Source organism: Crinia signifera, chromosome 8 (assembly GCF_055691185.1).
Source record: "Crinia signifera chromosome 8, ASM5569118v1, whole genome shotgun sequence".
NCBI lineage: Eukaryota > Metazoa > Chordata > Amphibia > Anura > Myobatrachidae > Crinia > Crinia signifera.
This window is the reverse complement of record NC_139224.1, coordinates 125,515,197-125,537,187: the sequence shown is the minus strand read 5'-3', so window position 1 is coordinate 125,537,187 and position 21,991 is coordinate 125,515,197. Positions and strand designations below refer to the sequence as shown.

Sequence of the window (21,991 nt, the reverse complement as noted above, 5' to 3'; positions counted from 1 at the left end):
TGCACACCGGTGTTTAATGGCCGAGTATCCTGTGACTTCTTCAGCGGATGTAATCACGCTGGTTTAACGGGGCTGGTGAGGACATCCTCCCTGGAAACCGCCAGGTCTGCCTGCATTTTTTTCACGAAACGCACTAAAAGCCAATGCTGGCTTTTAGTGCGCAAAGGCGGGGTCTTCCTGCTAAATGCACTGTGCACATTCCATCAATAATCTCTCGGGCTGCAATTTTGCAGCTCATCGATTGGGGATGAATCAGGCCCATCATTTGCCCACTTGTTTCCTCTAGGTCTTGATTGTGGTCTGCACAGTATCAGCACATTAAGCTATCCAATCTCCTCAGTAAAAGAACTTGGCACCAAAAGTGTCTAAATATATTTCCAGTAAGGTGGTATGTAGAAATTGTGTATATATTTTTTTTGACAAATGGATAGGTTAGTTTTTCTGTATGAATGGCTATATATTTTACAAATATTTAACTATTCAGAGATTTGTGCTGGAAAATGCCATTCCCCTTCTGCAGTCCTGCCATGCCTACATCTTCCCCACACCGAGCTGTGCAGCCGCTGCCCTTTAAAAACCAGCTTATCGCTTTCTTAGAGTGGGACGTGCTGTAAGAGGCAAATACCAGGGCACTTGGCTGATTCTTCCCAGGCACTGGTATTTTTAGCTTGTTCTGTACATAAGCTGTTGAAGAAAATAAACTAAACTTAAAATATATAGTGTGTATGTATAAATGGAAATTGGTTTCTACTGGTTTGGATTATACCTTAAGGTTTGGACTTGGAGGTTTCAGAATAACTGTGGAGCATGCTATTAAATATTTGTAAAGTACTTGTTATATACATGATCTGATATAGCATGTCATTTAACATTTCAATGGTATGCATTTGTACTGCAGTACTTGCATACACAGGGGTGCATTCAGTGCTCTGACGGCGTGCTATGACAACTATTAACTATTATTCAACTGCTTCCCCTTCACTCGCCGTTTCCACCTCGCTGGTTCTTTTCAGCGAGTGTGCCCATTGAAAAGGCGGAGCTCACCACAAAATGCAGCGAGCTCACTGCATTTGCGGTGAACCTCGCCGTTTAAGGGCCGGCGAAGATTTTTGCAAAACATCGAATACGACGAGGGGGTTTGGAAGGCAAGGATGGCCTCGACTCGCCGTCCGCATTGAATACACCTCCATGATGTATTGCCTCTTGCTCTTTCTGCTATATCACTGATTCTGGTAACATTTATAAACATTTGGTACTTCAAAGTCGTATCACTTTTTGGCTTTACATGGTATGGATTTTAGCCTGTATTGGGGAAATTATGTTCCATCGAGCCTGCTGCTCTCATCACAAGCTATTCAATTGTCTGCATACTCACGCCAAAGTGCTATGGGCAATATAACTCTTATCTTAATAAATTGTCCCCTAACAATCCACAAATTTTTTAGTTATGTTCTTAGTATAATTTATTTGAAATCTTTCAATAAACATAAATAAAACATGCAAAAGTAATTTTCAGAGAAATGCACAAACACTAAAAACAAAGGAGTTAAGCATCAGCACTGGATATATCGCTGTCATTAAACTCTTAATAAAAACACTAGTTTAGTTGCCTTTTCAGTTTCCGGTCTGCTTCAAAGCTTAGAATGAACTAAACCAAAAGAGAGAAAAATCCTTTCTACACGAGCTGAAAATGATTCAGCAGTCAGAAGGTGTTCAATTATGGGAAATACATTTGGTGTGCGTGTGTGTGTGTGATTTTTACTGCATTAGTTTAGCTTACTTCGATAAAAACCACAAGTAACAAGAATGTGAAACACCGGGGATTCCCTTACAATAGGCTTTTTTTTTTTTAAATGTTTTTTTTAGATGTCACGGTTTTGTGCCTGTAGTCACAACATGTAAAAAAAAAAAAAAACATTTAGTTTAAACCAAGGTGATTTTGAACCTCTGCCATTAGGAAACATTAGTGAGTACAGTATCTATAACTATCTTTCATACCCTGCTCCAAATGCATTGGGATTAGTCGCCATAAGTGGTTAAACTACTGGACACACTGCTGTCAGCGGCCAAAAGTCTGACTTCAGCTGGATCACTCCTCAGAATGGTGCAAGGCAAAATCACACAATTGGCACCCCAAAACCATTGAATAGCTCCCGTCACTTAGACTGGAGCTAGGATTGTCCTAAAACCTATTTATTTCCCCTCCCTGTTTTCACTACATTTGATTGTGTGCAAAAACGTTTGATTTTATTTGTGTCTTTATTAATGTCACATACTGTTGATTTCTATGTGCTAGAACAAAAGAAACTAGTCTTCTGTACGTCCGTGTGCACATGATCCTATTGGAGTGTGATGTTACGGAGTACCTGAGACATCTCAGTCGCTGCTTTAGGCAAAATGTAAGCAAGCCTACACTGTGCAATGTGAAACCTTGGACATGAGATCCATACGTATTAATTATTCATTAAAGGTTTCATCAGCGGTTTAGAGAATAAAGCAATATTATTAATGTTGTGTTGGATCAGCTGTTCACCCAATAATAATGGCCGTGCATTTCAGCTGACCGTATAATATGTTGTGACCACCCACATTAGGACGATTAAGCTTTCCTGTGTTGAGATGTGATCACCTCTGTATTTTTCTTTACAAAGTGATAAACGTGGTAGGACTGAAAATTCTTGTTAAACACCATAGTTTTGTTTGTGGACAACTGTAACAGTATATTATGAATTGAACAATAGGCTCGGGCTGTGATGCTGATTTCACGCCTTCTGTGAATCATGTTAAGATCATGTTTATATGTACACCTGCTGCACTTAGTGCGTGTTGGTTGATTAGGACTGAAGGATGACTAAAGGTACACATGTAGTAGCAGAGAACTCTATGCCGCTGCATTCTAGAAGGTACACCACATCAGAGTAGTGATAGCACAGGTGATCTTTCATATGAGTGCGAGCGTAATGGTGCTAGGAACGTCAGACTCTGCAGGGTGGCCATGCTTGCTCATGGAATGCTCTCATATACTCTCTTCTGGTAGCATTGCTAGTGCTAATTCTATTGGGTACTTCACCTTCACTGAAACGTATCTTCCGGTTCGGTTAGTTGACATTGCATAGAACAATAGATTAGCTCAGCCTAGAGTGAGGTTGCACAGTATACATATGTTACTAGTTACCATCCCGTCAGAATGACGGAACAACATAACGTTAATGTCTACGCCAGCGGTTGGTTATGGCCATGACAGTTGAATTGCTTCGGTCACCATCTAGTGCCCGCCAGCGTGCATAGTACTTAAATTCTCTCCCATAGAGGTAAAGAGCAACATTAGCCTTTTATAAAGGATGTCTTAGGGCAGAGACTGTTCCTTACAAACTTACAGAATGCGTCCTCCTACAACTAGCCTTGCTATGCTTATTGAGAGATGGCTGCATATACTTTCCATGTATCTGGGCAATCCCCCGATCCCTCCTGTCAATCCCCCGATACCCCGGGGGTATCTGGCATATCAAACGTGTAAAAATCCTTATTTACAGTCCCGGGGTTATCGGGGAATCAGGACTTTTAACATGCTAAATATCCCTGATCCCCCTCTGCCTGCCGATCAGCGGAACAGCTGGGGTCGGTGGATTGCCAGCTCAGGTGTTTGGGCCTCTAGTTGCAATGTTAATAAAGATGCACCAGGCGATGGCTGATTCATTTTATATGTGACACTTCTATGTTTATACTGTGTGACCGAGTCTGTATACCAAGCACAAGAGAACTTTGCTGCTGCATTGTAGCACGTAGTATACAGTCTCTGTAGCACACAGATATGAAAGTGCTGCCTATCAAATGAATCAGCACAGTCCTGGTGCATGCTAGTTGCGTTGCACTGTGCCCAAGACACTCCTTCAAGTAAAAGGCTCAAATAGTACCAGAGTTGCATGGGACCTGGCCCTTAGAGGGGCTGTTTGGCGTGACTGCAGCTATAGTATATAAGGACACATTTGAAGTTAATTTTTGCAAAGGGAATGTTTACAGCAAGGTTCCTATGATTGTTGCCAACAACAGGTGGCTACACATCAAAAGATGATCCTTCCATCCAGCCAAGTAGTTGGCCAGTTGGATAGAGAATTTGGTAATGTATGAGAACAAACGACAATCGACATCTGCTCCCAATGCAGGAAAGCAGATGAACCAACTCTTGATTTAGCGAATGTTTATGTACTGTATGACAGTTGCCTGTTTTTTTGCTATTTGTGAGAAAATGGGTATGGATTATTAGATCGTAATTAGGTTGACAGTGAAAACGACAAGACAGGAAAAAAGTCAACATGCATTCGGTTGAGAAAAGGTCGACTGTGAAATCGTCAACATGGGTTTTTCACATTTTTGGGTCCATGTTTTCACCCAACTAGCTAACCCACATCTTTAACCCTTTGAGGTCCGCTCCACAAAAAAAAGCAAAATAAATTTTTTTCTTTGCATTTTTATTCACTGAGGATAATATTAACAACCAACGACAATCAATAATTTTTTTTTTTTTTTTTTTAAATGTGGCCCCACAGTTTTTGAGATATAGGCCTCTACCAAACCGTTGAGAAATCCATTTGTAATAAACTTTTTTTTTTTGCTGCGGACCTCAAAGGGTTAAACATGTGGTCAGCTATATGTTCATTGGATGTGTCGACCTTAGGCATGTCAACGTTTTGTCTTTATCAACCTTCTGCGGTTGACCTAAAAACTACCTTAATTTGGTTGATTTAATGACCTATACCCGCTGGAAATAGATTAGCAAACCTTGTCCACTGAGACTGCTATTGGAATTCGGAAGAGTAACTTTTATTTTCCTTTACAAACGAACACACACACCAGCTTACAAATATACTCTTGAGAACTTTAAACGTCTTTTTGTGTGTGGTCAATGACTTTTTTTTCTTTATTTAATTTTACAGGAGCCCAGAAGCCACATAGTTGACAGCATGGGTATTAATCAGAAAATAGACTTCACTGACCCTCTGTCACAGCCAAACTTGGATGAAATAAAGGATCAGATCAAGCGTGAAATTAGAAAAGAACTTAAAATCAAAGAAGGAGCAGAAAACCTTCGGAAGGTTACCACGGACAAAAAGAACTTGGCTTATGTGGATAATATTTTGAAAAAGTCAAATAAGAAACTAGAAGAACTACACAACAGTCTGCAAGAGCTGAATGCACATATCGTTGTACGAGAAGCGGAAGATCTACCAGGTACGTTATGCCATTGTATTGCTGGTGCGGTTGGAATTCTGGTTCTTTATGTTGCACGATCACCTAAAGGAAATAAACTGTATATAGTTAGTTTGCTACTGTGGTAGCTTATGGTACATTCACGTCAGGTTTGTGTAACGTGCAGGCGTTATTAATGATGACTAATCCCACAGGAAAAGTCCGTAGCGGTTAACCGTATAGCGGCACAACATCGCCAATTGAACATGGTGCGCATGAAAGATTTGGTTTAGGTTTTTTTTTCAGGTGCCAAAAGCTTCTAGATGATCAGCTGCAAATAGCTGATGTTGGGGTCCTGGCTGGGGGGAGTGTCATGGGGTATGGTATAACTCTGAAAGTTGGGATTCAGATGGTCATTTCTCGAACATGGGAATCTTGACTGTTAGGAGCCTGACAGAGGGGCAAGTGCATTCAACCCCTTTGTTGGCTCGCTGCACTCTCCACCAATTTTATTTTCCCGCTATGGGAGTCATGGAGCCCCGTGTGAAAAAAATAGCCTGTGTAAGTTGGGATTCTGACTGCCGGGCTCCTGACAGGCAGGAATCCGTTGTCAGAGAAACGACCACTGGAATCCCGACTGTCAGTGAGTCAACCGGTACCAATGTCAAGTTGGTACCATACTACTTTGTAGGTGGTACTGCAGTTTTAACTTAAGTGCAGGTTTTATTTTCTTTAGTATTTTTAAGGCAGGCATTCCCAACCACGGTCCTCAAGGCACACCAACAGGACAGGTTTTAGTTATATTCAGGCTTCAGCACAGATGGTTAAATCAAAATATCTGAGGTGCTAATTAAGTCACCTGTGTTCAAGCCTGGATATCACTAAATCCTGCACTGTTAGTGTGCCTTGAGGACCGTGGTTGGGAATGCCTGGTTCAAGGTAAATTGTGTAGTGTTGTGTCTACCCAGTCTGTGATTTAAAGGTGATTGGAGTCCATCTAATCTAATTCATAAATACATACACAAGTTTTAGGGTGACAGAATAAACTTGATGTATCCTACCAAGCCAGAGGACAGTTATCCCATTGGGGGTCACAACAGTCAGCATCATATATCTCTGAAACGGCTGATAACAGAATATAACCGCTGCTATGTAGAGCATATAAATGCAGCCAGACATTATAATGATGGAGTTTAGGTGGGTTTGCAAAAGCCGTTACTACTTCATCATGACGTGTAAGTAAAGTGTATATACTGTAGTGCTGTACCAGTGTTTAAAAAGCACAGCACTCTACTTGCACATCCTGATGAAAAGACCTGCTGGTCATGAAACGTTGACGATGACATTGGAATTATAATTATAAAGGATCCACTTATCCTAAGACCGGGGAGTGCCGCCTCTTCTTTCTATGCCCTGTCTGGCAGGGAGAATCCTGTTGTATTATCAATATAGGAAGGCACCGAGGCGCAGTATTTTTTTATCCAGAGTGCTTCACAATCACTATCTATCTCTATTTAGATAGATGGAGGGATGGATAGATAGATCGATATGTGTATGTAATGCAGAATTATGTTTTGTTTGTTATATGATGATGATGCAGAAGTAGGCTGGCACAGTTGGGCTGTGTCCAACACACAATCTGACTCCAAGAGAGCAATAACTGAACCACATCATTCTGGAGACCGTACGCAGTCATGTTGTCTTCAACCACTATAGGGGCATACACACGAGGCAATTTCCGCCCCATCTGTAAATGATCTGACTAGAACACTAATCACTCCCATGTGTATAGTCCCAGGCGACTGTGATGCGTGGTCCAGCGCAGTTCTATCACCTGAAGGGAAAGCCAGTGCTTGCAGTGACTTTCCTGCTAGAACGCAGGGCCGTACCTATAATTAATAGCACCGCTTAGCATGATCACTCAGCACACATCGCAGTATGCATTGCACCACAATGTTCGCTGAAGATCATGCTTAAGTGTCATCATGTTGATTGTGGTTAAAATGTAAATGACCCACATGTTGACACCTTCAAATTATTATACCAGTTGACATAGTGACTGTCGACAGTCCGAACATGTACACATTCTTTTGATGTCGAAATTTGGCAAATTTTACAGATACAAGTCTGGTTGTATTATTTATACGGAGTTCTGTATAAACATCCAGTTCAATTTATTTGACTGTTGAAGGGTTATGGGAGGGCAAATCGTACAGATTATTATAGCTTCGGAAGTTATCTAGTTTTTTTATTAGGTTGGTAGACGGAATAGCTGATAAAATGTAACCTCATCGTAAATGCAGTTTAACTAAGAATAAACGTTGTGTTTTGGATTGTCATCATGTTTTATGATTGGCCATCGCGAACACTGGTTGTGCAGATCACTCTTTGAGCCATAGTAGAATGTTTGGTACTTATGTTAGTTGGGTGCCCACTAAGCTATTTGCTTAGTGGGCTATTCAGCGTAAGGAAATCACATCGCATGTGCACTTCTAGTGTCACACTATGCGTGCGATGCGATATTACTACTTAATGTATTTTTTCGCCGGTATTATTTTTCCCGCTATTATCGCATCGCATTGTTCAGCACACATTTTATGATACTAAAACGTGTAATGCGATATTACTAAATAATGTATTCCCTCCTGTTGTAGGTACCCCCCCTATTATCCATACGACCCCATAGTTAACCCCCCCCCCCAGTATCCACACCACCCCATAGCATTGCAAGCGCGGCGTTGCTCCACTATCCATGGCAAACCGAAGCGTGGCGAGCGCAGCTGAATGCGTCCTCCCGACCTTTTCATACCCCCACTATCCACGTCGGCGTAGAGTTGATTTTATATAGTGTGGCGAGCCACCTAGCCCGAAGCATGGCGAGCGGACGCGGAAAACAGTAATCCGCTTCCCCTCGCCACACTATATGAAATAAACTCCATGCCGACGTGGATAGTGGGGGTATGAAAAATTCAGGAGGACTCGTTCCGCCGCCCCTTTCTGACTGACTACACTATTTACTTAGCTTAAGTTTATTCACAAAACATAGTTACGCTACTTGAAATGCATACATCAGTAATATGTGCGTATAAAGGTCTGGGATCGCATTGCATCGCACGGATCGTACGGTACTAAAACAGGACACGCAATGAGATTTTCTTGCGCAAGTGTACGTATGTTAATTGGGCACCCAACTAACATAAGTACCAAATCTTTTAGTGCTGGCAGCCACTAGAGGGCGCCCAACAGATCTGTTCTAGTTTACTTCTGTTAAGGCGCTCCTGGTTGCCGAAGCCGGCAATTAAGCTCTCACCTCATGAGCTTGGCAAGCTGAAATTACCCCTCCCCCCTCTGATCAACCAAAGCACTGCGGTTTCCGTGCAGACCCTGAGCTTTTCTATGTCCTTAATGAACCAAAGTGCACCAGTATGTTGACATGCTTAAACATGGCTTATGTCACAGGTTCTCAAACTTGGTCCTCAGGACCCCACACAGTGCATGTCTTGCAGGTGTCCTCACAAAATCAAGTGAAATAATTAGCTCCACCTGTGGATCTTTTAAAATGTCAGTAATGAATGCACCTGTTGGGTGACCTGGAAAGCGCGAGCAGTTTTGGGGTCCCGAGGACCGAGTTTGAGAACCACTGGCTTATGTCATTGTTATGTATTGTTTATTTGCTTTATTTATTTGTAAATAAACTGTTGGCCTTAACCCTTTGAGTAGTGGGGTTTCCTGGGGGCAGGACAAACCTATGGGGCAGGTTACTTTGTTATATTTGTCTATGCAAAAAAAAAAAAAAAAGTACACTGGTCTGATGTGCTACTAATACGCACCTATATATTTTTCACTGCAATAGCTTTTACATGATTTTTTTTTTTTTTTTTTAAGGTGTTTTTTTTTTTTTTTTTTTTTTTTTTTAAAGCACCAATAATGGTTAAAATAATCCGTCCACTGTATGTGGTGTGTAATGGGAATAAAGGGGCATATGTAATAGGACCAGAGTTCGTCTGAGGTGCGGGAACTCTTGCAATTTTTTTTTTCTTTAAAGTGGCAATCCTTTACTAAGCAAAACCATGCCTTATAAATGATTTGCTGCTTTAAAATAAAAAGCCTCAATGTGGCCAGTGTCACACCCCTCCGGCACACTGAGGCCCAAGTGTAAAAGATCTCCTGTGAACATTTTAGAAATGCACCCAATGTGCTACCCACAGCGAAGTGGTATTCCCAGGCTGCTGGAAACACACTGCTGTAGTGCCCCTATTAATGCAAGGTGAGACTTTGGTGGGGTTCTGTATCTTTATAGTGTCACCACAATTCTGTAATATGCTGATAGGTTAATTATTTTCTGACTTAAAAATAACCTAGTGTCTGTCTTGTCCATGTGGCAGGGAATCTATACTGATGGCTCCACTGATGCAGAGCCTTGTCTGAATGACTAAGTATTTTCTGTAGAATGCTGTGTAATGTGTGCACTGTATAAATAACTGCTAAATAATACAGCATTATGGCTTTGTCTCATTGGCTCAGTATCTGCAGAACATGCTCCTACTTCCCATTGTGCCGTCAGTCTGCCCACTAATTGACCTTTACCTTACCTTTTTAAACAAGGCTTTTATGCTGCTCTGGATCCCATTGCAGCCTGCTTCTTGTTTAACTTTTTTCCATGAATTGCCCACAGCAGTTTCTGCTTGCTGCTGTTTGTATAGTGTAATGGGGCCTGCACACGTAGAGAGCTGGCTGAGTGATCTGAGGGAGCTGCACAGCGATGTGTCAGCGATCTAACTAGATTTATCCAGCATGCTGGATCTTAATTGTCGGGGCTGAGTATCGCTATGGCTCTTACACACAAAGTGATCTAGGGGGCATTTTCTAAGTGATCTAGTCAAATTTAGTCAGAACGCTTAGATAATGTCCTGAAATTGCCTCATGTGTAAGACACATAAGATTTCCCATTCGGTCTGCTGCTCCATTTCCTGCAAATCCAACATGTCATTGAACGGATTCACTTTTTACTTATTGGCTGGCTCTTACATTTTTATCTCTATTCCTCTGGGTGTAGATTAAAAGATCAACAGTAATATAAGCAGTAGGTAGATAGGTAGGCACCAGATGGTAGACTGGGTCAAGAGGTCAACATGCAAATTGTTGACACAGAACATGTTTTTTTTTTTTTTTATATCCCCATCCCCACCCCTTGAATCCTGATCCGTACAGTTCCCTTTCGCAGCTTTACCCAAAAATAATGAAACACCATGTCTACCTTTTCTGGGTCTACCCATTTGCGTATTGACCTTTTGACCCAGTCTACCATCTGGTGTCTCCCTATTGACTAATTACTGTCGATCTTTTAATCTACACCCAATGGATAGATTTAAAAATGAGAAAGCCAATAAGTAGAAAGTAAACTCGCTCACTGACATGTTGGATTTACAGGACATGAAGCAGCAGGCTTTGAAAGGACAAGGTTAGGCCGTACAACAGAAACAAGCAGGAAATGCTGCAAGCAATTGTTGGAAAAGTTATAGACAAATAACAGGCTGCAAGAGGATCTACACAGTTTAAAACCCTGTTGACCATCTGGTGTCGACTCATTGACTGTCTACCATCCATATACCCTGGTCATCTACCCATTTGTTAGTTTATTACTTAGTTGAGGTCTACAGCAAATAGAAACTGCCAGATTGAATCAATGAAGACCATGTATGTCATCTGCAACACATTTGTTATGTCCTTTTACAGATTGTCCCAAGACACCAGACACTCCGAAAAGTGACTCCGGCTCCTCTACGAACAATGGAAGGCTGACCGCTTTACAGAAGCAGTTAGACATTGAGCTGAAAGTGAAACAGGGAGCAGAGAACATGATTCAAACCTATTCTAATGGGCCTTCAAAAGTAAGTAGAAGATAAAGGAATTGTACTCCCTATTTTGCCTTCAGAAAGGATGGCTTTCCTTTTTAGAGACTAGGACAGTTTTCGGGGTCCCACTGGACTTTGCCCACCAGCTTCTCTCTCCCTCCTCAGATGCCCTGTCCTCTCTCCCTCCTGACGTACCTGTCTAACCCCAGTCTATTCTCCTATGTCCAGCTTTCCTCTCCCTGGCCGTATACATTCCCAGTGCTGGGATTCCTGCTGTCACTGCAGTTATCCATGCCCCATCCTGGTTGTACATTGTCCTCTAGAAGTCTCCACTGCACCCCACGGGTACCAGCAGCTTCCTGTATTGGACGGGGGCTCCTCTGGCATCATCCCAGTGTCCTCTCACTCCAGCCTGCGCTTGTTGGCTCCCTCTTCGAATCCGGCCAATGAAGCATAGCCTAGCTCATCTCTTCCAGGACAGATAAGGATGGTGATCCCACAGCACATGACTGCAGCAGGGTTCCCATCACCAGCATAGCAAATACACTGCCCACCATCTTGGGCAAAAGTAGGGTCTGCCTACTTATGTCTTTTTCCCCTACACTGAATGATAGTTGCCCAACTTTCTGGGAAACCTTTGATTTTTTTTTCCCACTAGCTTGAATGATGTAATACAGGTCGAGTATCCCGTATCCGAATATCCGTTATCCGAATTATTCCGAAATACGGACATTCCAGAAAGTGAAAAAAAATTTTTTTTTTTGCTAAAAACTCACTGGGGACATTTGTAACAGCATCACTGGGGACATGATATGTAACTGGCACTATATATGTACAAGACAATGATTGCTTGGCATTCAAATTCAGTGCTGAGATAGTACACACATTTTGTTTCACGTTTTGAAACCTTGTTTTTTGAACAATTAAAATATATTTGTGTGTATTTTATGTGGTAATAAAATATATTTGTGTGTATATTATGTGTTTATACAGCATAAATGCAAGATACTTCAAAAAACATCATTGAAATATTAAAATATTCCGAAATACGGAATAATCCGTTATCCAAAATTCTCCTGGTCCCGAGCATTTTGGATACGGGATACTCAACCTGTATATGTTGTTTGGCGTTCAAAAAAAATAACAAACCTAATGTTCAATATTTTGCTGTATTGATTACACTAGGGTACATGTTTCAGTTATCCATATGTAAAAATATATACACTTGCCTCTAAAGTCCTGTATATGGCTGAAACCTAGGGGTCAGTTCCGTGGTGGTAAATTATGGCTGATAATGAAATATATGCTGAGTCTAAGAATCCATTACAGTATGTCTGGATATCAGAGCTAGAATACAAAATTGCTAGCAAGCATCAGAGGAGATATATATAAAGCAAATTACAGTATTTGTCCATGGGCACTGGTAGTCCAAGTCCCTTGTGCTACAATACTTGTCCCTACTTACTTGTACCTATCAGGCACCATGAACAGCAACACCATAGTAAGGTTTTTATCCCTTCTAATGCAATTAGCCCATTTCCCACCTGTGGCTGTGCAGGTCTGAAAACCAGGACTGGAGCCTTGTGCCTGGGAGCCCACCTATGTCGCCCCCAGACATGCCTCAGAGACCCATTTCTGGCTTTGCAGTGAACCCAGGTCCTGTTACCTGGCTGCAAAGCACTCTCTCTCTGAGGCTGAACAGCTCCTTAACCCTTTACAGGGCAGTTGTTCACCACAATAGACAAACTAAAGGTGCCTACACACTAGAACAAATATATATATATATTTTTGGCGATCGTCAAAAAATGGGCCCAATTTTTACTGCAGAGTGGCCGATCTCTTGGAAGCACGCTACTGCGGATCTTTTGCTAAATCTTCTGATCTTACATAATCTTTTGCTAAATTTTTTAATCTTTCATGCATCATGTAAGATCAGAACATTTAGCAAAAGATCAATAGAAACACACATCGGATCTTAAGATAAATATTTGGTGAAGATGTGCGCTTGTCTGAAATCCTTTTGTCCAGGACGGAGAAAAGATTCCAAGGCTAATTTATGCGTACATCTTAAGATGACAGATCGTTCTAGTGTGTGGGCACCTTGAGACCCAAAGCAAGAATTTGATACATTGAGGAAAAAACCTCACAAGTGCATACATGTATCAATTGACCTATAGTAACAAAGTTATTTGTAACCTATGTATCAGAGTTTTGCATGAGAATCTAGTGATATTTCTTTGATTTAACGTTATCAATCACTGTTTTCAATGTTTCTAGCTTTGTAAACATCACATAGAAGTCTCCTATAGTATCGTAAAGTTCCTTTAATTGAGGTCTTTGGCTCGGTGTGTGTTTTCTGTTGGTCTCACTCTCTCCATTGTATGCACCATTGTTTGCCTGTGTTTTACATAAAACACATTAACAATTCTTTACCAATAATCCCTCTCCTACTCTGAATTAAAGGTCACTAGATATACTTGTTTATCCAGTCTACATAGGTTTCTTAACATTCATAGTAGTCATTTTGTTTGGAGTGTGACCCCAGCCTGGGGATGTATAGCCAGCATGCAGACTGCACCAGTGTACATAAAAGGACAGGGAACGGGCTGGAGTGCATGACCCCTCTCTCATTTTCCTGGCTCCTAACCCTGCTACATATGAGATTTGCTGCCTTTGCTGTTGTATGTGGGATCAGTAATACCCCTTTTACACCAAAATCCCTTGTCGGACCCTGGTCTTTGAACACGGGAGTTTCCAGGGTTGGACCCAGCTTCATACCCAATTTACACAGCACTGTGACCCAGGTCTGCGCCGTTTACACTGAACCTGGGTCAGCACTGCTTTTCCCTATGAATGACATAAAAAATGTCCATTTTAGGACTGATAAACTGGCATCCAACTTTCCCTCAATGATTTTAAATAAAAATTAAAAGACATGACCAGTTAGCATTGAAAAATGTTGGTTTGTTTATTTAGTAAAATATTTTTCAAAAAGTTTTATTCAGTGCTCAAGCGCACATAGCGGTATAAAGGTGCAGCATTACCCATGTGCTCTCCCCAGCCCCCTCCCCTGCAGCAGCAGACCGAATCTCCCATGTGCTCCCCCCCCCCCAAAATAATAATAATAATATAAATGATACTGCATCCAATTATGATTTCTGTGTGCACTGCCTGTATCCTTCCTGGCTGCTGTCTTTTGCCACTGCAGCGCACTGTGGAAAGGCGTCCAGCACTTCTGGTATCCTTTCAGCACTACCCGGATGTCCCAACCTGGGTTGGGACCATTTACACCGCCCACGACCCAGGTCCAACCAGTGTTCAACCCTGGTCAGGACCTGGGTAGGAGACCAGTGTTACTGGACCTGGGTTGGCCCCTTTTACACCAAGGCTGACCTGGGTCCAACCTGGGTTATTCCTTGGTGTAAAAGGGGTATAAATGGCAATAATGTAAGAGCCTGATTAGCAATAGGTAGTGTTTGTGTTCTAGGGTGTAGGTATTTAGCTGGGGAGGAGATGTCTGGTCTCGGTGGTGCTAGACTGTTGGAAGTGAAAAACAGGGAGAGCAGGTGTAGGGGTGGGTGCATCTGGGGTTTTGGTAGTAAAGGCGCTTATGGGTGTCTCTGGGAGGTGTTGGTAGTAATTACGAGGGGGGATGATGGCCAACATTAATTTTGTCTCCCGAGTTCCCTTGAATGTGACATCAGGACTTTACTTCATAAGAAGCCATATTGTTACTAGCTATTGCAGGCGCTTATCTCCACATCATTTACTAGAATTTAGTCCACTGCGTACTAGAATTCTGTAGTCCTTTTGTAAACCTCTTGAGTTATGTGGCCTGCCATCTTGGATATCCTCACAAATAACCAGATCTTGCACTTGAATATTACCGCTTTGGTGAGGATGAAGCTCTTTATAACGGAGAAAGAATGTTTTGGTTTCTGTGATTTTTGTTAATAACCTTAACGGGCTTCAGCTACTTACTATACTAGCTGAGGTAGCTGAGGTAATATTGCAAAATTAGCATTACTTGAACTTTATCCTTCTCTTGTTTTTAAGCTTCCAACAGACCCAGGAGGGGGTGTGGATCAGATGGTCACCAGCAAGTTGTTACAGTCATTAGGTCGACATGCATTTAGATCGACATCTGTTTAGGTCAACAGGGTTGTTAGGTTGACCTAATGACCCATGTCAACCTAGTGTTGTTGACCTAATGCTTGTCGACATACTTGGTGGTGACTCAATGACCATATCCCCCAGGAGGTGACTACCTAGTGTCATCTGAAGTTCTCATCCAAATCTATTTAGCGGAAGGTCCTGAACATGCTCCCCATGCCCGTAATGTGCCTGGCATAAACCTCTCTTTGGTCGGCTCCCGGATCTCACCAAGTTTTTTTTTTTTTCTTCTTAAACCTCATGTTCTCTACCCCCTCCATGTTATGCAAATTTGCCATATCTCGCTTCTCTGGCCCACTTTGTGTAGTGGATGGGCCCCTTTTTGGGCCACTGGGTTGGGATTGGGGTGTTTTAGTGGCTGTGAACCTAATCTGGACCCAATCAAGCCATCGCACATTGTCTGAATGCATACTGTGCCCATGCCCATGGTGTGCCTGGCATATACCTCTCTGGTTCGGATCAGCACATTTTTTTTTTCTTAAACTCCATGTCCTCTACGTCCTCTGTTATGCAACTTTACCATATCTTGCTTCCCTGACCCATTTTGTATGGTGATTGGACCTATTTTTGGGCACACGGGGTCAGGATTGGGGGGTTTTAGTGGCCATGAACCTAATCTGGACCCAATCAAGCCACCTTGCATAGTTTTCTTCCATATCGCTCCAACAGTGTCTGAATGCATAACGGACGAACAGTCAAATAACATGACAAATATGTGATAGATCTCTCTCCGCGTACAGGGAAAAAAGTGACCACCTTTTCGTTTGTTGTAAAAACAAAAAGTAACTTATCACCATGTAATCACAGAAAGGGTCTAATAAAAGCACCTTGCGGTTTGCTATCATGATTTTTCATTATTTTAACCATTGGTTCAATGTTAGACCTCCTATATAATATAAGAAAAGGAATGTATCTGTCTGTTACCCAGTTTGTTTTATCTCTGTTAACAATTGTAACGCACAACGGAATCTGCTGCGCTATATAAGAAACGGTTAATAAATAAAATAAAAATGAATGTGTTTGCTGGTAAAACACCTGTAGAAGATCTATCAAGTTAAAGAATGAACTAATCGATCCTCTCAGATAAACCATATTCATGTAACTGAATGTTTTAAATTCCATATTTTGCGGTCTGTGATCTTTCCCAAAAGCTGAGGGGGGGAACGTGCACATTGCACCAAATGTAATACTGTTAGAGATTGGGTTGCTTGATGTGCTGCCACAATGTGCAGTTGTATATCATCAGATTGTACAGGTGGAGCCTCCCACATCACATTCTGAAATTCAGAATCTTATGAGTGCAATGGAGACTTACTGCTTTCTGATGGTTCAATGTACACAGTTATTAAAAATAATAAATTCTGTGTGTAAACTTTGGTCCCATCCCCAAGATAACTCATTATTATATACTAATATTCCAAAATACAGAACTATAAAATATCCAAAAGACCTCTGGTCCATGAATGTTAAATTTGGAAGACTCAACCTGTATGTTGAAATCACTGGCTTACCTACACACCTAAGTGATTTGCAGTATAGATATACCTTTTAGCATAGGTTATTAAACATCAAAACCCAAATCTGTTAAATTCTCTCTCCCGCACTTGAGTTTCAAAATCACTTTGTGTTCACAGGACAGGAAGCTGCTTGGCACTGCCCAACAAATGCTCCAGGACAGCAAAACAAAAATAGAAGTTATACGCATGCAGATTCTCCAAGCAATGCAGCAGACCAATGAAATGTCCTTTGACAATGGTAAGTACTCACTACATTATGCAGTTAGAATGCATGGCGACTAGATTTCACCCTGCGAGGACTGTGACCTGCTTTCTTCAGCTCTATTTAGTAATGAAATTCCTGAGTTATGTCTCTTCTAATCTCCTCCAGGGGGAATACATAATCCTCTGTGTAATTGCTCTGCAATTAAATTAATGCGGGTAACTAGTGGCTGGTTTTACAATTGGATTGGTGACCTCTTACAAGTAGGCTATGTATGCAAAAACAAGGCTATCATTGTATATAGCTAATACATGTGTATGTATATATACATTGTTATATTGTGTTATTAAATATTGAAATTAATATAAGTTAGAAGTAAACAGGATAAAGATCATAAACCCTCTAAATGTATAATCCAAGTAAACAGGCTTTGTCCATTGCATTGAGGAAATCCTTTTGTCACTTCGCAATAGTGAGAGTGGGATGCAGAGCTGGCATGCCAACTAATGGGAAGAAGGCTGGTGTCGGATTGCAGACATTAAAGAGGGGGCAGACTGCTGCCATCCTCATTCTAAGTATGCGGGACTGGTTAGGCCGGTGTGGTTAGGTTTAGGCACTGGGAGGTGTCTTGTGGTTAGGCTTCAGGGGTTTAAGGTTAGGTTTAGGCACACACGGGATTAGGGTTGGACTGTGCGGGAGCCACAGGTTTAGGTGGCGAGATGAGCGGGTTAGGCTGCAGGCAGGGAAATGTATGGGTACTTGTGGAGTATCACGGCTCCCACGATGGGCATCGTACATGAAAAAATCGCATCGCATGCGATTTTTAACAGAAAAGCATCCAAATGTATTGAAATTAGTATGAAACATGTGCAAAGGCCCCCAAATGGCATTTTTGAGGCTGTACCACCCCCACTATCAACGCGAACCCAAAGCGTGGCGAGCGCAGCGGTACGCGTCCTACGACCTTTTCATACCCCCACTATCCACGTCGGCGTGGAGTTGAGAATAGAAAGTGTGGCGAGCGCAGCAAGGGGACGCGGATACCTTCACAGGTATCTGCGTCCCCTCGCGGGCTTCACAGGTGTCCGCGTCCCCTCGCTGGGCTCGCCGCGCTTCGGGCTTGGTGGCTCGCTGCGCTCGCCACACTTTCTATTCTCAACTCCACGCCGACGTGGATAGTGGGGGTATGAAAAGGTCGTAGGACGCGTACTGCCGCCCCTCGCGGGCTCGCTGCGCTCGCCACGCTTCGGGTGCGCGTTGATAGTTGGGGTGGTACAGCCTCAAAAATGCCATTTGGGGGCCATTGAACATGTTTCATACTAATTTCAATACATTTGGATGCTTTTCTGTTAAAAATCGCATGCGATGCGATCACATGCGATTTTGTAAAAACGTTAAAAACTGCAAAAATCGCATGCCACCGCATGCCACTATATATGGCATGCGATGGGAGCCGTGATAATCCACAAGTACCAATGTATGTTGACTAATCGGGCCCCTGTCGGGCTCCTTCCATCAGGATGCCGGTGTTTGTATTCTGACTCCTGTCATCCGGCCTGCCAGTCAACCGTATGTATTCCATGAGGGTAGATAAAATAAAATAAAATTCTCATTTACGGCACAAATGTGTTTTTCACTGGTCATAACTAGAACTCCACCTATTTCTGTACTGTCCTCCATCTGGATTATTGAAGCTTTGTCATAACTTGTTGTTCAATGTCTTTCAGCAAAACCTGTGATTAGTCCCCTTGAGCTCCGAATGGAAGAATTGCGGCACCACTTTAGGATAGAATTTGCAGTGGCTGAAGGAGCTAAAAACGTAATGAAGCTGCTAGGTTCTGGGAAAGTTACAGACAGGAAAGCCCTTACCGAAGTAAGTGTCTTCATGCTTCTACATGATGGTGGTCATCCTAGAGGGGATATTCTCATAAGAAAATACAAATATTTAGGACATATTTATACACAAGCTGCCTGGTGTAAAGGAAAAACTTAAGTGAACGATGGTCCCCTATTTAGGAGCATACGGTATTGCACTATTGAAATTTCAATTTATAGTGAAACGGTCTCCTAGTAATGTGCTTTTACTGTACGATTAAAAATATAGCTGAGGCTGCTGCTGTGTTCCTGTCTCGGGTGAGATGGGTATGGCATTGTTCTAGGGTGGAGTACTGTTTGATTATAAAGTTTAGCCCTCCCACCTCCAGCATACAGCCAATGATATAGTATAAAGCTTGTTTGTTAGTGTTCTGTAATTACTTGCTGAGGGAAGATCAGTCAGCACATTTCTAGGAATTAGAAATGTTCTGCTCCTAATATTCACAGACTAAATAAAAGTTAGCACATGTTCGGTCTGATTTTATCTAGATTTGATCGAGATTTAATTTAAAAGGATAACTCTCGGACTTGCCTTCAGTTACCAAGCTATCCTCTCATATCTGGATCATTAGTGACTACTAATTGATGTGCTATTAATGCAATAAGTGAGCGTCTTGAAAACATGTACTGATGTGTGCTGGTTTGATGTAAATATTAACACCAGCAAAATTGTAGCAACGCAAACATCTTCATATTGACCCGATATTGCTGGTAAGTGTGATGCCACAACATGTGCAATACTAGAGCTTGAAAATGGAGATGTTCTTAATCCAGGGTAGCCAACTCTAGTCCTTGAGAGCTACCAACAGTGCGTGTTTTCCAGGTTTCCTCATAAATCACAAATGAAGTAATTGGCTCCACCTGTGGATCTTTTGAAATGTGTAATTGAATAATGAGTGCACCTGTGTATAATCTAGGTGCTCTGGAAAATGTGAACTGTTGGTAGCTCTTGAGGACTGGAATTGGCTACCACTGCTCTAAATCCAGTCGGCAGATACCAGTCATGATGTGTTTGTTCTGTCATATGTGGACCAAGCTAAGCCCCCCCATTCTAAACTTTACTGATAATGCGCAAGATGGTTTAGTAATTGTTGTGGGGTCTATGTGGGGTATTCAATATGGGATTCCGACTGTCCGAACATCCCAACAGTCGGAATCTCGGGGTGTTTTCGCCCTGCTTGATTGTAACTCAACATTTGGAATTCATTGTTCTGGATGCTGAGTGTCGCAAAGTGGGAGTGTCAGCGAAAACAACCCTGAATTTGACTATATACGGCCGTTTCCGACAAAACAGTTCCAACTTGTTTTAAAGTCTGATATGTTTTGTCGGAATCCGCCTTCAATGCTGTTGGAAATGGCAGCATTGAATAGGAGGCGGACAATATATATCCCCTGGCGGAAAAAGAGGCCAACATTCAGTACCTCCCTAGGACAGTAATGTGGGTGATTTGTAGGGTTCAATAGGTGAGTTTAATCCTTTTTAGAAAGGAACAGATTGGCATTTAATTTTAACTGGGTACTGATGTGTAGTGTACGCACAGTGATCGCGAAAACCCCCAAAAATTAAGGGTCCCTCACTTACAAATATCGGGGTTCTACTTGACCTTTTCTGGGTCCCAACCTAATAAAGCCTCCTCTCCCCTTCCCTAGCATGGCCCATACAGAAGCCTCCTCCTCTCTTCCATATGATATATATCCTGAACCAAGGGCCAGCCTGACCCTATTTTTTTTTTTTTGTTGAGCAAATGGCAATAGCATAGATTTTGGCACCCCAAAACTGTGGCTATTGTGGGTGGGGGTAATCAATTGGCAATTTTCCCACTCACATAAAGCAAGATACACATATACTAGAAAAAGGCATAATGTCGGAATAGGGACACCTGTGCTGTACCAATCAGGATTGTAAAAGTAATGGCAGCTCGAACAGGAGGGATAGGGTTAGTGAAATCCCAGCAGAGTCTATAGGCTCTTCTCCTACAGGCAGCTCTGCCTATTAACAGTTAATTTGTGAGCTGCAGCCTCTCTGCCAGCCGTGCAGTGAGCGGAGGAGGGGACAAGTGGGCCATTAACAGCCAGCACTCAGAGCCTGGAGGAGGTGACAGTGACACACAAGAGAGCAGCACCGCGAGGTAGGAGAGAAGGAGGGAAGTCTGCAGCCCGAGTCCTGCTAGCAATAAATCCCCTTACATGACACAACCATTCAGCCTGCTAAACGGACCATGCACCCCTCTTACCTCTACTTCCTGCCCGGGTCTGCTCCGTCCTCACTGTCACACCTCCCTGGTTCTGGCCCCCAATGCTGTTTTCAGTTCCTCGTGCTCCGTCCTCACACCAGCCGCAGCTCTGTTCCCCTGCTGAGCAGCTGCTTCTGGTGTTGGCTCCAGCCGTCTGTTGTTGAGGCACAGTGCAGGCTTTCGTGCACTGCTGCCTATGACTCTGCGGTGACAGGGACCCTTTCATTTTCGCGCCCAACAGATGTATGAAGCGGCCGTAAGTCACGCTGTGTCTTCTCCACGGTCGCATCACAACTGAGGGGGAAGCAGATCCCTCCGCCCTTGTCACACATATTAACACGGCGTGCACGCCGAAATGGCTGGGCCCCAGGGGACCCAGCCATTCATAAAAAAGGAGTCCCTGGTGCTCCAAAATGGACAAAATACTCGCTATAGCGAGTATTTGCAAACCCTGACACATACAGGTATGTAGTTTGGTCATTTGTGTAATGTGTTGAGCACAAGTTGCGTGTAGTCTGCTAGTAATAATCTTTGTTTACACAACACATTGAATGGTAATCTATTTGATTACACCTCCTCCTTTCCAGGTAGATGCCCTTGTGTAAGAACTGCCTGCTCCTTGGGGGAATCTGGGACTCCCCAAAGTTAATTCATGGAGACTTGAACATTTCTGGAGAGTAGGCAACCATATCCTTACTTGAACACTTTCTGTGTGGCCTGCAAATATTTAATTTCATTATTGCCATTTCCTAGTTTTTGGCCCTGACAATGGGGAATTTAATTGCTGGCGAGTGTTTTGCGTGGCCAAATTTGCGACACACCCCGCATATCACGGCCCTCGAAACTTTGGGGTAAGCTGGGGCACAAATAGGCCGATGAAAGATGCAAATCAGGCTGCCATTGCCGGCTTTTAAATACTATGGCAACTGCAATATTCCCTTCGCTGTC

At 42.6% G+C, this 21,991-nt stretch overlaps 1 protein-coding gene across 2 annotated transcripts in view; it reads left to right on the top strand.

Annotated features, from left to right (window-relative positions):
* Nucleotides 1-21,991, top strand: part of PKN2 (protein kinase N2) — a 113,672-nt gene that overhangs the window by 53,547 nt on the left and 38,134 nt on the right. For both annotated transcript variants that reach the window (XM_083157144.1, XM_083157145.1), the window contains exons 2-5: nt 4,935-5,229; nt 10,924-11,078; nt 16,850-16,970; nt 18,662-18,807. In XM_083157144.1, coding sequence (XP_083013270.1) covers nt 4,935-5,229; nt 10,924-11,078; nt 16,850-16,970; nt 18,662-18,807 — 717 coding nt within the window. The remainder of the gene's footprint in view (nt 1-4,934; nt 5,230-10,923; nt 11,079-16,849; nt 16,971-18,661; nt 18,808-21,991) is intronic.